At 39.1% G+C, this 17604-nt stretch overlaps 1 protein-coding gene across 1 annotated transcript in view; it reads left to right on the top strand.

Moving 5' to 3' along the window:
- LOC121375855 (zinc finger protein GLIS3-like) overlaps nt 1–17604 on the top strand; it is an 89008-nt gene that overhangs the window by 15007 nt on the left and 56397 nt on the right. Inside the window, exon 2 of the mRNA XM_041503527.1 lies at nt 8981–9360. Within this exon, the coding sequence (XP_041359461.1) occupies nt 8985–9360 (376 nt within the window). The 5' untranslated portion in view covers nt 8981–8984. The remainder of the gene's footprint in view (nt 1–8980; nt 9361–17604) is intronic.

The raw sequence follows: 17604 nt of genomic DNA, 5'->3' as shown, positions 1-17604 counted from the left end.
AAAATTCATTTTGAAAAGGCTATGACAATAACTGCAAAAAATATACTGAACTAAAGAGAAGTGAATATTAATTTACTTTTCTTATATTTATATAAAATTATTCACTTTCTAGTTCCATTAGTTTTGTGTCTGTTAAAATTAGAAATGGTTTGTGAACTTTTAAAGCCAGTTTTTACAGTCTTTTTACCAAATTATTTTTATCACAAAAAAACCCCCAAAAAACTAATAAAAATTAAAAATTAATATATATATATATATTTGTGTTTCTTTAGTAATGTTTTTAAAGTATATTTTATATTGGTTAATAACTATAGTCAGTGCCTATCAACGCACATTGATTTTCTGAATGCTGCAGTTAATTATAATTGTGTGTGAATGGACTTTGACACTGTACACTGTGAACCAAAGACAGGTCCTGCCTCGGTTAACCCTTGGTCATGGCCGTAACATGAGGTCAGAGCTCACCCACTCAAAAAAGTTTGATTTCATTGAAAAGCCACTGATTTATTGCTATTGAACTTGGCACGGGTCCTGACATAATGGCTATTTTCAGTTCTGCCCTGCACATGTACTTCGATAAGGTGATCAGAATTAAAAAGTCGGCTGATCTACGGCCTGATCTACGGCCTGATACACGTGTCATTACAGCTGGATTCTTGATGAAGTCCGGTTTGTCAAGTGTTTGTCTATCAAATGGGAAGTACATATAGCTGATTGTCATGAAACGTGTGTCCCGTAACTACAACTAGTTTTGTGGAAAATACCATGGATTGTGGACCAATACTCTGTCAGTCTTGGGTCACTGGTTAACTTTTTTATCAGCTACCTGTGTACATAATATGTAAATAAGATTTTTGTTATTAAAGGTGCCATTTCGAGTATATTTTTAAAAATTGTGTAATTATTTAGAGTAGACCATTTACATTAACTGTTTTACTGTCAAGCAGTGAAAGTTTGTTTTAGCAACATCTCTAAAGCACATTAATTAATAAATCATTGGCTGTTGGATGTCCAGGGCTAGCTGTGGCAATTGTCAAATTAAACCAATTGCAAATTTCAAAAACAACTGACAAATTTTATTTTACATTCGCGAAATAATTTCAAGTAATAATTGATATTTTGTTACAAAATAATTGGGTTTCTGTAATTGTTTTAATTTAATAGATAATTTGGTGAAATGCTCTGCTTACCGAGAGCTAGCTCTGATGTCACACGTGATAGTACATTCCATGGTGATTGTCATACCAGTTGTGGTGTTATGGCTGGAATGACAAATAGCCTAATGGGGATCAATCCCCCTCCCCCTTCCCGTCACCTTTCATGCGGTTCAGTTTGAAACCTGGTATATAATTGAACAACAGCAACCCCCACAAAATGGTTTATCAGCCGGTTTCGACTCTCTTGAACACTACATGTCTCACTTACAAGTATCAAGCTGATAATTAACAATGTGCTGGGGGCACACACATACAAATGTCAATGCCAGTTATACTGAATGGTTTACCATAAAATTTGTTTTGTTTCATGACACCACTAGATCATATTAATTTATTAATCATCAGCTATTGCATGTAAAGACATTTGGTAATTTTTGACATATAGTCTTCGAGAGGAAACCTGCTACATTTGTCATCAAGGGATCATTTACAGGGTTTCCGCCAGAAAAAAAATGATGGGGGGGGGGGGGGATCAAGAAAGAAGTGTTTTATTTAACGACGCACTCAACACATTTTATTTACGGTTATATGGCGTCAGACATATGGTTAAGGACCACACAGATTTTGAGAGGAAACCCGCTGTCGCCACTACATGGGCTACTCTTCCGATTAGCAACAAGGGATCTTTTATTTGCACTTCCCACAGGCAGGATAGCACAAACCATGGCCTTTGTTGAACCAGTTATGGATAACTGGTCGGTGCAAGTGGTTTACACCTACCCATTGAGCCTTGCGGAGCACTCACTCAGGGTTTGGAGTCGGTATCTGGATTAAAAATCCCATGCCTCGACTGGGATCCAAACCCAGTACCTACCAGCCTATAGACCGATGGCTTGCCACGACGCCACTGAGGCCGGGGGGGGGGGGGGGGGGGGGGGGGGGGGGGGGGGGGGGGGGGGGGGATCAGACCAGTGGAGGGGGCGAAGCCCCTGACCGTGCGCCATAGGCTAGATAATTAACATTTGCTAATTAACATATTCTCTCTACCTAACATTTTCTTAGAAAATGTTATGCTAAGAGCTAAAAATGACCTTAAAACCCCCACTGCTTTGCAGATTGATGGGTGGGATATCCCTCCCATGTCAAAATCAGGGTTCCCCTCTGTATGAAACCCTGATTTATGTACACTTTCCCTCAGACAGGGCATCACATACCACATCCTGTGATATACCAGTTGTGGTGCACTGGTTGAGATGAGAAAAAACCCCAATCAGAGAATGAGTCCACTAAGGTGATTCGATCCTACGATGCAAGCACGTCAGGCCAGCTTGAATGGTTTACCAGCGCTTGTTCTCTTAACAGTTCCTGGTGGCTGTGGCGTCTTCTAACGTTCATTGATACTTCTTAATTCATCAATAAATATCTTCCTGGCTCGACTCGACACACTTGTCAGGCAGCAATTATTGGTGTGTGGTATGTTAAGTCTGAAACGTAATTACTCACATGTATCACCTGTTTATTTGTCAGGGCATTGACCACCTCTGTTCAGCGGAGGGTGGAGGGCTGGGGTGGATCTAGCTCAATTGGTAGAACTCTCCTGAGGTGCCTGCATGGGTCATAGGATCAAACCCCCTTGGTAGATCCATTCTTTATTTGTTTTTTCCCATCCCACCCAGAGCCCATTGACTGGTATATTAAAGGTTGTGGTATAACATGTCCTAGCTGTCTTTGACAAAGTGCAAAGATCCTTTGCTGCTAATTCTAGTAAATGTAGTGTTTTTCTTCTAAGAATATTTGTTATCAAATGTATATTATCAAATATATTATCAAATGTTTGACATCCAATAGCCATTGGTTGATAAATCAAGGTTCTCTAGCAGTGTCGTTAAACAAAACAAACTTTAACTTTTAAATGTTAAGCAGAAACAGAATGATCTGTATTCATATACCCCAAACCCATCTCTTTCATTTCTTTCAGCTAGACCTGCATTCATTTATGCAGTATTGTGCTCATGATTAAACATGCATTTATTCCAATTTTTTCTGTCCTAACAAATATCCCACGGATGTAATATCAAAGGCCATGGTATGTGCTGTCCTATACATGGGAAAGTGCATATAAAAGATCCTTTGCTGATAATGAAAAAAATGTAGCAGGTTTCTTCTAAAAGCTATGTAACTGAATTACCAAACATTAACTCATGATTAATTAATCACTGTGCCCTAGTTTGTTTATGTACTTATTTTTGTGCTTATATCCAATTAAGGTTCAAACATGCTTTCCTGGACACTCACTTTACCTATCTGGGTTATCTGTGTCTGGGCTCTGATGATGTCATCAACAAAACAAATTTTATCTATAATTCTTTCTTACTGCCATCCTAGAATAGCTGCTGTTAAGCAGGCATTCATTTCCATCTCATAGTTTTACACCCAATAGCCGATGTATTTTTCATGCTGGGGTATCGTTAAACATTCAATCATTTATTTCCCTTTTTAAATATTGATTGCTGTAGTGTACTGTGTACGTGAGACTTATATTAGTACCAGTACCTATACGTGTGTCAATATATAATTGATGTTTATTTGTAGCCTGTGTTAATATTGCCTTCACAGTAGAACATATACAGTGCTAGATGCTTGTTTACCAAAATGCTATTGTTTTAATCATTGTTTATCAATATATCCATTGTATTTTCCTCAGATTTTTTGTTTATCAACACTAATATTACATAATGATACATAACCAGTATTCTTATTGGTTGAAAACTAATCACATGACCTTCCTTAAATAAGGATATTGCTGTCAGTTGGTCCTATCAGTCCAATTAAAAGTGATATTGCCCTTGGAGATTTAAGAGAAAAACATTTCTATTCAATTAATGATTAGGTAACGTAATGCAACATCAACTGCTAATTCTAATGTAAACAACCACAAACTTGTAACAAAACGCTTTGCTGTCCTTCAACAAAAATATAACAACATTATTCATGCTGAGTTTAATTCCAGGCCAGGTCAGTACTCGTCACATTTTGTAAGGCATATCTCGCAGATTTAGAAACGTACATTGATACTTCAAAACACAGTTGGATTCGGCACTCCCTGGATTTTATGTTATAAATAAAGAATGCATTTGGAGGTAGTAACTGTTCAGTATAACTGTATGTTCAGATTGATCACATTTCATTTTGTTAATTTGTTATTACATGTAGTATGATTTTGACATTATAGCTGGTCATAGTGTCTCTAATTTAATTTTTGACTTGGTGATGTTCCAACTGTTTATTAACACATTACTCTGCTTGTCATACAATGTCATAGCCATTAACCTCGGTCAGTATCAATTTCTTTGGTGTATAAAACCTGATTTTGCCCTCATTGATGGTCAATAATTGATAAATATCAAACAACAACATTATGTACAAAATGTACATGTATACAATAATTACTATATCCATTTTGTTTTTTGTTTTTTGGAAAATTAACTTGTTTTTAAACTGCCATATAGACAATGTTTCTTCTGTTATTAGGATGGAATATTTTTTTTAGAAATCAGCAATTAACTTAAAGTTTATTAATTCTGTAGATACATATGTGTTCAAAAAGGTTTACTCACAAACATGTGCTAATTTACCGGTCAAATATGTAGGTACATCCTATAGTATACATGATGATGATATATCACACAAATATGTAGGTTTACTCACAAACATCCTACGGTAGTAGTACAGTGCATACATGCACATGTACACGCACTATATCACACAAATATGTAGGTTTACTCACAAACATCCTACGGTAGTAGTACAGTGCATACATGCACATGTACACGCACTATATCACACAAATATGTAGGTTTACTCACAAACATCCTACGGTAGTAGTACAGTGCATACATGCACATGTACACGCACTATATCACACAAATATGTAGGTTTACTCACAAACATCCTACGGGTAAGCATAAATACACGCACTATATTAATGTAGGTTTATACATCCTACGGTAGTAGTACAGTGCATACATCTTGCCACAAATATGTAGGTTTACTCACAAACATCCTACGGTAGTAGTACAGTGCATACATGCACATGTACACGCACTATATCACACAAATATGTAGGTTTACTCACAAACATCCTACGGTAGTAGTACAGTGCATACATGCACATGTACACGCACTATATCACACAAATATGTAGGTTTACTCACAAACATCCTACGGTAGTAGTACAGTGCATACATGCACATGTACACGCACTATATCACACAAACAACGGTAGTGTACAGTGCATAATGCACAGTACACGCACTATATCAAACAAATATGTATACTCACAAACATCCTACGGTAGTAGTAACATAAACATGTACACGCACTATGTCTACTGTAGGATGGCGAGTACAGTGGGTGCATCACACAAATTTAGGTTTACTCACAAACAAGGTAGGACAGTGCATACATTGTACACGCACTAACAGCAAAAATTACTATATACGGTAGTAGTACAGTTTACATTACGCTATATTAAGTTCAATGACACCAGCACTATATCACACAAATATGTAGGTTAAAACGGTAGTAGTTGATACATGCACATGTACACGCACTATATCACACAAATATGTAGGTTTACTATTAGTATCAGCATGCTGTTGCATATATGAAACATCCTTAGTAGTAATTCATGCACATGTGTCACACAAAATGTAGGTTTTACAAAAGTACAGTTTTTACACGCAAATCCCATGAGAAGGGCATGCATGCAACACATCACACCTGCCCTGTGTGTGTATGAGTGTGACATAATACCAAGTCACCATTGTTTTTCAGCAGTTTGATCTGTTTTACAAAATAGCACACAAGTGGGTCGGACATACCTGTATATAGGCTTTCTATTATACATGTAGGTGCATCATAACATTTGGTTAACAAAATATATTTTTTTAGGGAAAATGTATAAAGCCCCTTTTTTAGAAAAAAATATTAAAAGTATGAAAATGCCATGTAATGTTTTAAAAAGAATTTTTAAATATTTTACCTGCCCTGTTTTATGATGACATAATAAAGAATGTCTATTGAGAGTATTTTATTTTACACAAGGTGGATGATAGATACAAATTATTTTATTTTAATGAAAAACAATATTTTATTTTACACAAGGTGGATGATAGATACAAAACAATATTCATTCATTCATATTCATTTTTGATGAATTTAAAAATAACTTTTCTTTCTTCATATGATAATTTCTATAGAAAAGTCCGTACAGGGCAGGATGTGGCCCAGTGGTAAATCGCTCACTTTATGCGAGTTAGGATCGATCTCCATCAGTGGGCCCATTGGGTCATTTCTCGTTTCAACCAGTGCACCACAACTGGTATATTATAGGCGTGATATGTGCTATCCTGTCTGTGGGAAAGTGCATATAAAAGATCTCTTGCTACTAAAGACAAAATGTAGCAGGTTTCTTCTCTAAGACTATATGTTAGAATTACCAAATGTTTGACATCCAATAGCTGATGATTAATAAATCTAGTGGTGTCGTTAAACAAAACAAACTTTAACATTTAACTTTTTCTCATATGATAATTTCTATACAAGAGTCATTACAGTTTAACTTTTACCCGTTCATTAGTTAGTGTGCTGTGACCAGCCAGCACCTCACATATACACCTGAATCGTCGAAGACACACACAAATCAATAATGGCCGTCTCACACGCCAGATCGACAGTCATTGATCATCATTTGGCAATCAATGAAAATTGAGCCACTCTGATTCAGGCTAATGTTTACGGTCTTGTAATAGCATAATATCCGCAATTACCACTTCACAGCCTTGATGTAAGCAGCCTAGATCGCAGAGAACAGTCGTATCAAAACGTCATGTAGGTAGAAACAAACATGGCTGCCACGTACAACCACACAGTACATAATATCCTCAATTACCACTTTACAGCCTTGATGTAAGCAGCCTAGATTGTAGCGAACAGTCTTGTCAAAATGTCATGTAGGTAGAAACAATTACCACTTCACAGCCTTGATGTAAGCAGCCTAGATTGCACTTCACAGCCTTGATGTAAGCAGCCTAGATCGCACTTCACAGCCTTGATGTAAGCAGCCTAGATCATAGCGAACAGTCATGTCAAAACGTCATGTAGGTAGAAACAATTACCACTTCACAGCCTTGATGTAAGCAGCCTAGATCGCAGAGAACAGTCGTATCAAAACGTCATGTAGGTAGAAACAAACATGGCTGCCACGTACAACCACACAGTACATAATATCCTCAATTACCACTTCACAGCCTTGATGTAAGCAGCCTAGATTGTAGCGAACAGTCTTGTCAAAATGTCATGTAGGTAGAAACAATTACCACTTCACAGCCTTGATGTAAGCAGCCTAGATCGTAGCGAACAGTCATGTCAAAATGTCATGTAGGTAGAAACAATTACCACTTCACAGCCTTGATGTAAGCAGCCTAGATCGCAGCGAACAGTTGTGTCAAAATGTCATGTAGGTAGAAACAAACATGGCTGCCATGTACAACCACACTGTGCAAAATACTGTAGGAATCACCTGCTAGTCAAATGTGGAAGGAAATAGCATGATCTTTGGTTTTCTTTTTGTTGATTTGGTTTGGTTTTTACTATTTTGATACTGGAAATAAATTAATAATTTAGGGATGAATTTACAAAAGCTGTTTTTTGTCTCATACATGTGTGACTACATATATATGTATATTTACAATACTTACAATACATCTCCTGCATTTACAATTATTTATACAACTCATGCATTTAAGAAAAACAAGCTTCATAAATGTGTGTTTTAATGGAAGATTTCATCCCAAATGTGTATGTATGCATGTAGAGTGCTGGCCCCTGTTTGTAGTCCAGTTTCACCTACATACAATATTGTAGCCCAGTGGTAAAGTGCTCACTTGATGCATGGTCGGTCTAGGATCGATCCCCATTCGGCTATTTCTCGCTCTAGCCAGTGCTGGTATATCAAAGGCCATGGTATGTGCTGTCCTGCCTGTGGGACGGTGCATATAAAAGATCCCTTGCTATTAATGAAAAAATGTAGCAGGTTTTCTTTTTAAGACTGAAAATTACAATTTGTTTGACATCCAGTAGCCGATGATTAATAAACCAGTGTGCTCTAGTGGTGTCGTTAAACAAAGCAAACTTTAATATGATAACACACTGTAAATAAATAGTTTTACTTGTGTTATTTTCTCCTTTTTTCATAAATAAATGAATGTCTCAGTGGGCAGGTATATGACTTCTCTCTCATGAACCACTAACAACTAACCACTAACTCACTGTCCTGGACAGACAGCCCAAATAGCTCAAGGTGTGTACCCAGGAGAATGTGCTTGAACTTTAACTAATTGGATATATGCACAGAAAGAAAGAGAAATGAATAAAATTAATGTTGTAATGATGTCATTAAGGTTATAATTTGGCGACGTCATCCAATCAGAATCTAGTAAACCAGTATATCAGCAGGAGGTTTGTAATTGTAATCTGTTTACTGTATTTTCCCATGTGATATATAGGTCTATGTACGCAAGTACCTAACTTAAATTTTGTTTCTCGAATATACCGCTGCTTTCGCTTTTAAGTTTGATGACAGGTGGAAAACGGTACATCTTGCATTCACCGTCAATTTTGTGGTTTAAAATAATGGTACGCATTATATTGTGGTTCATGTTTTTTTTCTTGGAATAAACTTTCAAAGTGGGGGGGGTGCACATTATACACCGGTGCGCATAATACACAGTATTTAACACATATTTGTTTTACTATTTCAGGAGAATGAATGGACAGAATTCTAGTCGAAACCAAAACAGCCACAATGTGCCACAACAGACTAAGGGCAGTCACATGGATATACCAACCTTACGTATTCAGGCCGAAACGCCTGTTCCTTCTGCATCGGGGAACACTCCAATCCCTCAACAGAACTCTACGACACACAATGCGGATAAAGTGAAAGGCGTGTCGCTTCCTTCTATATCACCAAACCCATCGCTGGTCAGTGGGGTCAGCGGAGGCAGCCCAGCACTGCGCCGACCGGGGCCCGGCTTTGAACTCAAGACCTCATTCAACACACCACGCACAAATGTTACACAAAATCGACAGCCGCTTTCTGGAATTACGCACGGCATGGTCAACCTACCTCCTAAACATGGTAAGTCATTCAGTGGACTTCTATCTAAGATATTGGGATCGATCTCTGTCAGTGGGCCCATTGCTCTATTTCTTGCACCATGACTAGTACATCAAAGGCTGTGGTATGTGCTATTCTGTCTATGGGATGGTGCATATAAAAGATTCCTTGCTGCTTATTGAAAAGAGTAGCCCATGAAGTGGCGACAGTGGGTTTTCACCCTCAATATCTGTGTGGTCTTTAACCATATGTCTGACGCCATATAATCATAAATAAAATGTGTTGAGTGCATCATTAAATAAAACATTTCCTTCCTTCCTTCTATCTAAGATATGCAGAGTTAATGGGTCACATGGGTCACAAATATGTACCTTTGATGGTATAATATCCGCCCGGTCCCCTCCATTATTATTTTTAGTTAGGGTTGAGGGTTAGGGTTAGGGTTAGGGTTAGGGTTATGGCTGGGGTTAGGACTAGGGTTGGGGTTGGGGTTGGGGTTGGGGTTAGGGTTAGGGTTAGGGTTAGGGGAAGGGGGGACCGGGCGGATATTTTTCCGTGAACTTCTCTGGGTCAAAAATATGTACCTCTGATTATAAGGCTTGGTCAAGCTACCTCCAAAACATGGTAAGTCATTGAGTGAACTTCTCTGGGTCAAAAATATGTACCTCTGATTATAAGGCTTGGTCAAGCTACCTCCTAAACATGGTAAGTCATTGAGTGAACTTCTCTGGGTCAAAAATATGTACCTTTGATTACAAGGCTCTTTTAGTTTGTTTGTATATTTGTTTTGTTTTAACAACACCACTAGAGCACACTGATTAATTAATCATCGGCTATTGGATGTCAAACATTTGGTACTTCTGACACGTCATCAGAGGAAACCCGCTACTTTTTTTTAAAGGGATCTTTTATATGCACTTTCCCACAGACAGGAAATCACATACCATGGCCTTTGACCAGTTGTGGTGCAGTTCTTAGAATGAGAAAAAAATCCAATCTGTTGAATGGATCCACTGATGTGGTTCAATTCTGCGATGCAAGCACCTCAAGCGAGCATTCAACCAACTGAGCTGAATCCTGCCACCAAGGCACTATTAAGTCTAAGAATTAACATTTTTATAGACTTCTATTAAATTCAACTGTCTACTGATTACATTCAGTTTGGTTGGTGTTTTAGGCCTATTAGTACCAAATTCAAACAATCTTTGTCTTGCCTTTACGAAGTAAAAAGGCAAGATTTAGGTATTACTTTTTCCAATGGCGAGGATGGCAACTTTTGTGTTAAAGTTTAATATTAAAGTTTCAAGTTTAGAACAGTTTCTCTCAAACTATAAGTCCTAGATCAGTGAAACTTGGTTTATTGTTGATCACAGTGCACCATTTGTTATGTTAGGTGAGACGTTTAATTGCACAGAATTCTTGTTCACCATGCCTATATCTTATTACAGTTCAGGCATGTTCCTCTCCCTTCATACTTCCTCTGACATTGCCAGGGGTGAGACGTTTAATTCCACAGAATTCTTGTTCACCATGCCTATATCTTATTACAGTTCAGGCATGTTCCTCTCCCTTCATACTTCCTCTGACATTGCCAGGGGTGAGACGTTTAATTCCACAGAATTCTTGTTCACCATGCCTATATCTTATTACAGTTCAGGCATGTTCCTCTCCCTTCATACTTCCTCTGACATTGCCAGGGGTGAGACGTTTAATTCCACAGAATTCTTGTTCACCATGCCTATATCTTATTACAGTTCAGGCATGTTCCTCTCCCTTCATACTTCCTCTGACATTGCCAGGGGTGAGACGTTTAATTCCACAGAATTCTTGTTCACCATGCCTATATCTTATTACAGTTCAGGCATGTTCCTCTCCCTTCATACTTCCTCTGACATTGCCAGGGGTGAGACGTTTAATTCCACAGAATTCTTGTTCACCATGCCTATATCTTATTACAGTTCAGGCATGTTCCTCTCCCTTCATACTTCCTCTGACATTGCCAGGGGTGAGACGTTTAATTCCACAGAATTCTTGTTCACCATGCCTATATCTTATTACAGTTCAGGCATGTTCCTCTCCCTTCATACTTCCTCTGACATTGCCAGGGGTGAGACGTTTAATTCCACAGAATTCTTGTTCACCATGCCTATATCTTATTACAGTTCAGGCATGTTCCTCTCCCTTCATACTTCCTCTGACATTGCCAGGGGTGAGACGTTTAATTCCACAGAATTCTTGTTCACCATGCCTATATCTTATTACAGTTCAGGCATGTTCCTCTCCCTTCATACTTCCTCTGACATTGCCAGGGGTGAGACGTTTAATTCCACAGAATTCTTGTTCACCATGCCTATATCTTATTACAGTTCAGGCATGTTCCTCTCCCTTCATACTTCCTCTGACATTGCCAGGGGTGAGACGTTTAATTCCACAGAATTCTTGTTCACCATGCCTATATCTTATTACAGTTCAGGCATGTTCCTCTCCCTTCATACTTCCTCTGACATTGCCAGGGGTGAGACGTTTAATTCCACAGAATTCTTGTTCACCATGCCTATATCTTATTACAGTTCAGGCATGTTCCTCTCCCTTCATACTTCCTCTGACATTGCCAGGGGTGGGACGTAGCCCAGTGGTAAGCGCCGGCTTGATGTGCGGTCGGTTTGGGATTGATCTCCGTCGGTGGGCCCATTAGGCTATTTCTCATTCCAGCCACTGCACCATGACTGGTATATCAAAGGTTGTGGTATGTGCTATCCTGTCTGTGGGATGGTGCATATAAAAAATCCCTTGCTACTAACTGAAAAATGTAGCGGGTTTCCTGTCTGTGAGGGGCAGGATTTAGCTCAGTTGGTTGAGTGCTCGCTTCAGGTGCTTGTGTCACAGGATCGAATCACCTCAGTGGATCCATTCAGTTGATAGGGTTTTTTTCTTGTTCATACCAGTGCACCATAACTGGTCAAAGGCTGTGGTATGTGCTTTCCTGTCTGTGGGAAGTGCATATAAAAGATTGCTGCATTAGGAAAAATGTAGCGAGTTTCCTCTGATAACTACGAGTCAGAATTACCAAATGTTTGACATCCAATAGCCGATGATTAATTAATCAATGTGCTCTAGTGGTGTTGTTAAACAAAACAAACTTCTGACATTGCCAGTGATTGTGTCCAGGACAAACTCCTCACTTGGTTTTCAATTTTTTAGTCCCCTACCAGAGAGAATTATAAGTTTTGTATCTATCTATTCATCTATCCATCCATCCATCTGTCCATCCATCCATCTGTCCATTCCCATGTCTTTGTCTCTGCCCATCCATCCATCCATCTGTCTGTCTGCCTGTTCATCCATCTATCCATCTGCCTGTCCATCCATCCATCCATCCATCCATCCATCCATCCATCCATCCATCCATCCGTCGATCAATCCATCTGTCCATTCCCATGTCCGTCTCTCCACCCATCTCTCCATCCATCTGTCTGTCTGCCCATCCATCCATCCTTCCATTCATCCATCCATCATCCTTCCATCCATCCATCCATCCATCCATCCATCCTTCCATCCATCCATCCATCCATCCATCCATCCATCCATCCATTGTGGCCTATTAGAGTGCACATTGCAGCCAATACCTCTTACTAAACAACTCCAGGTTTTCACCAATCCAGCTTCGGTATCCCTAGCAGGAGCCGAAACTCCAGTCATAGCTCTTTGGATCATTGAGACATACAAGCTTCATCACCAGATCAAGGAATGGACCATGAACTCAGTCAGTCATCCCCCACCCCCTCACCCCCAATGTTCACTTGCTTTCACTGTATCTGCCTTCAAGAACTCGATTCATTTGCCTTTCTCAAATTTGAAATTGTCCTTTTTACAATTTTGGGATAGACCCCTAATAGATTTTAGGCCTGACCACTCTCAGTTTTCAGGGACTGATACACATATTTGTAGATTTATTTACGATATACATGCATGGGGTTGTGATTTACACCCATTTTTACAAAGCAGTTTTAAGTTCATGTACCTATTGATTGACTTCTATGACATTCAGAATTAAAAGGTCACAAGTCTCTGTCTCGAGACAGACCGGCCTCGGGACAGACATGCTCGAAGCTCTAGTGGCATATGAGCATGTTTAAAACGTACCCAACCCAAGGTCACAAGTCTATCCCCTTACTTACAGGGTAGTTTAAGTCCAAGCACCTGCTTATAGAATCTTGTTACATTCAAATGTATGGAATCAAAAGAATACATCCTTGATTACAAAACTGGTATGCATATATTTACAGAACTTTATATGTACCTGTTGTATATTTATAGACCCTAAATTAAATTCTAGACCCACAATTGTAAATCGATCTTTATACAAATGTTTAGATTTGTATATTGGATTCATTTGTTTGGGATTAATATAAACTAAATTTGAGGTCAAAGGTTAGGGGGATTAGATCTGCCAGAACATTTTTATGTAAGTATATATATATAAAATTAAGGCTGGCATTGGCATAGTCATGCAGGCTCCCATTTTTATTGGAGGGCAAGCTGATTTTTTGCCTGAATTAAATGAAAATGCCTGAATCTGGATAACAATGTTTAAGCCCATTCATACCAAATAGATATATAGGTTTTGAAATGAATCAGTGCATTCTTACATGGATTACACCTAATATTGTGAGTAGAATGATGGAAATACATGGTGAAAACATTCCAAGCCGGTTCATTTTGTCTGAATGTCCCCATTATTTTTACCCAAGTGTGAAGTTTTGCTCCTGCACTAGGGGGGCAGTTCATCCCCTTGACCAACCCCCATCCCCCAACCACCCCATTATGTATGATTATGGGTAATGGCAGGACATAAAGTCTTCGACAGAAAAACTGGTACATTGTTCCATTAGGAGCAAAGGATTTTTTTATGCACCATCCCACATACCACGACCTTTGATATGCCAGTTGTGGTGCACTGGCTGGAGTGAAAAATTGTCCAATGGGCCCACCGATGGGGATCGATCCCAGACCGACCGCACATCAGGCGAGCATTTAACCACTGGGGTACATCCTACCCCTAACCACTGACAAATGTCCTAGACAGACAGGAAATGTTTTATTTAACGACGCACTCAACACATTTTATTTACGGTATCGAAGATATGGAAGGTGTTTGTTCATGACAATATGCCTGAACCCTAATTGGCTATATAAGCAGGGAAAAAATGACAGTGCCTGTAAGTGAGAACACATACATGTACACAACAACTCTTCTGCTCTGATCTCATCTCCATTATTCATTTATATAGATCTCTGCTACATGGCGTATGTACTGTAAACATATACACTTGTTAAATTGATCTTGTTTTCAAGTGAAGTTTTGTCGTCGATGTTTGTACCTGAAGTAAGCCATTCTTTGTGTTCGGTAATCACCATGCGTTTGTTGTGACTGATAGGCTCAGGGGGCAGGCTGTGTCATGTCTGATGTGTAGACATTATATTGCTATGCCAGGCATTGTGTCAAAATTGTCTTGTTTTATATTCCCTATCTGATCAGAGCTGTCTGTATTTATGTGGGTCAGTCCATGGCACACACTCTTGTGTGTGTGTTTGTTTATGGGTGTTTGTGTGTATGTATGTATGTATGTATTGATGTATGAATATCTATATATTGTATGTATGTCGAGGTTGACTATTACATACATAGATATTAACGCACTGGCGCAGGGGATAATTAAATCCTTTCTGGCCTAAAAAATTGTCCCATGCTGTTGCTGGGACTCGAACCTGTAGCACCGATTCGCCCGCAAATTGCAAGACTAACCATGATATGCTCTGAGCTATCGAAGCTTCTTTAACACAACCATATGCATGGGGCCTACAATCTACGCGGTCGATCCCACTTACGTGCATGAAACAGTGGGCAGACCTGGCACTGGCTAGTATGTACTGATGTATGAATATCTATATATTGTATGTATGTCGATGTGTATGTCGATGTGTATGTATGTGTGTGTGTACATGTGGTGTGTGTGTGTGTATGTATGTATGTGTATTTTTTGTGTGTGTATGTGTGTGTGTGTGTATGTATCTGTGTATGTCATGTGTGTGTGATGTATATTGTGTGGTATGTGTGTACATATGTACATATGTATGTACGTTTGTGTGTACATATGTATGTTGTATGTGTGTGGTGTATATTGTGTTCTATGTGTGTACATACATACATTTGTGTGTATATGTGTGTGTGGTGTGTGTGTGGTGTGTATATGTGTGGTATGTGTATGTTTACATGTATGTGTACGTGTGGTGTGTGTCCATGTATATATGTGTGTGTGTGTATGTATGTATGTTTGTGTGTGTGTGCTTGTGTGTGTGTATATTTGTGTGTGTGTGTGTTAAATTGGAGGATCAAAAGCTGCGAGCTTAATGACCTTCCTTACAAACATGCAGGCAAAAAGTAATAAAACATCAATTTATATTTGAAGTGCATGATTTGATATTTTTATAATAAAATAATAGTACAGCACATTTTGTTTACAGTACATATATATATATATAAATATATATATGTTCCTGTAGTGTTCACATGTATATACGGGTGTATGGCCATGTGTCTGTTTATATAGCATATATGAAGTATAAAATAGTGGAAATTAGAGATAGCCACTAAGCCATATAAAATTCTTAAATATGGTTAAATATGCACAGTAGTTGTTCCAAGTGGGATACATCCTTGTGGGTTTTTTGGGGGCGGAACGTAGCTCAGTTGGTCTGGGATCAATCCCCATTGGTCGGCCCACTGGGCTATTTCTCATTCCAGCCAGTGCACCACGACTGGTATATCAAAGGCCATGGTATGTACTACTCTGTCTGTGGGATGGTGCATATAAAAGATTCCTTGCTGCTAATCAAAAAGAGTAGCCCATAATGTGGCGACAGCGGGTTTCCTTCCTCAATATCTGTGTGGTCCTTAACCATATGTCTGACTCCATACAACCGTAAATAAAATGTGTTGAGTGCATCGTTAAATAAACCATTTTCCTTCCTTCCTTGTGTACTGTTGATATTAAGCAGAGATGAAATGAAGTCATAATTGTTAGAATCATAAATCATTGTTTTGCTCAAATTGATGTCTTATGGACTTAAAAATATGTTTCATATCGAAGTCTCTCCATTGCTCACTATGCAAGAAATTTCAAATATATATAGAAGAGAAGTTCCCCACATCTAAAATGCCATGTATTTATAATATAATATCATCTGCACTGCCAACTGCCTTTAGGTCTTTTCATCTGCACTACCAACTGCCTTTAGGTCTTTTCATCTGCACTACCAACTGCCTTTAGGTCTTTTCATCTGCACTACCAACTGCCTTTAGGTCTTTTCATCTGCACTACCAACTGCCTTTATGTCTTTTCATCTGCACTACCAACTGCCTATAGGTCTTTTCATCTGCACTGCCAACTGCCTGTTTTGCACACAAAGATTAATTCCATTTATCCTATAACTTGCCCATGATATCCATGTCATAAACCCATATGATAATTTAATGTATTAACCCAGTTAATAATGGTATGCAAATTTAATAGTATACTCTTCAAAAGAAGAAACGCAAAACCACATTGTCGTAACATTTGGAGAATTGATTTAATTATTGAATGGTGAGTCCGATAATAGTTATTGTCACAATTCATTCTAGTCAAAAGTGATAGGACACAATCGTCAATAACCACATGTGTTTGTAACATTGAAGCAACCAGAGTAATTGATGGTGGCCCACTTGCAATGCTAGGGTCTGGGGCTGTGGTTGTCGCTGTTGAACTCGTCCCATAGATGATCAAATCCGGTGATATCGATGGCCAAGGAAGGACATTAATGTTGTTGTTCTGTAGGAAAGCCGTTGTGAGACGTGCTGTGTGAGGCCTGGCGTTGTCATGTTGGAACACTGCGTTGGCGTTGGCCATAACTGGAACGATGTGTGGCCGGAGGATCTGGTCAATGTAGCCCTGTGCATTCAGGTTGCCCTGCACGTGGACCAGGTCAGTTCTGCCAGTGTGTGAGATGGCTGCCCACACCATGACACTACCCCCGCCGAATCTGTCCACTTCCTGCACGCAGTTTGCCGCATAACGTTCACCACGACGCCTATACACGCGACATCTTCCATCATGATGTCGGAGCAGAAATCGGGACTCGTCACTGAACCACACCTGTCTCCATCGCAGTTGAGGCCATTGTCGATGAATCTGGCACCACTGCAGTCGGAGTCGACGGTGTTGT

Source organism: Gigantopelta aegis, chromosome 6, assembly GCF_016097555.1.
Source record: "Gigantopelta aegis isolate Gae_Host chromosome 6, Gae_host_genome, whole genome shotgun sequence".
NCBI lineage: Eukaryota > Metazoa > Mollusca > Gastropoda > Neomphalida > Peltospiridae > Gigantopelta > Gigantopelta aegis.
Note: the sequence above shows the minus strand (reverse complement) of the source record. Positions and strands in the feature narration are given on the sequence as shown.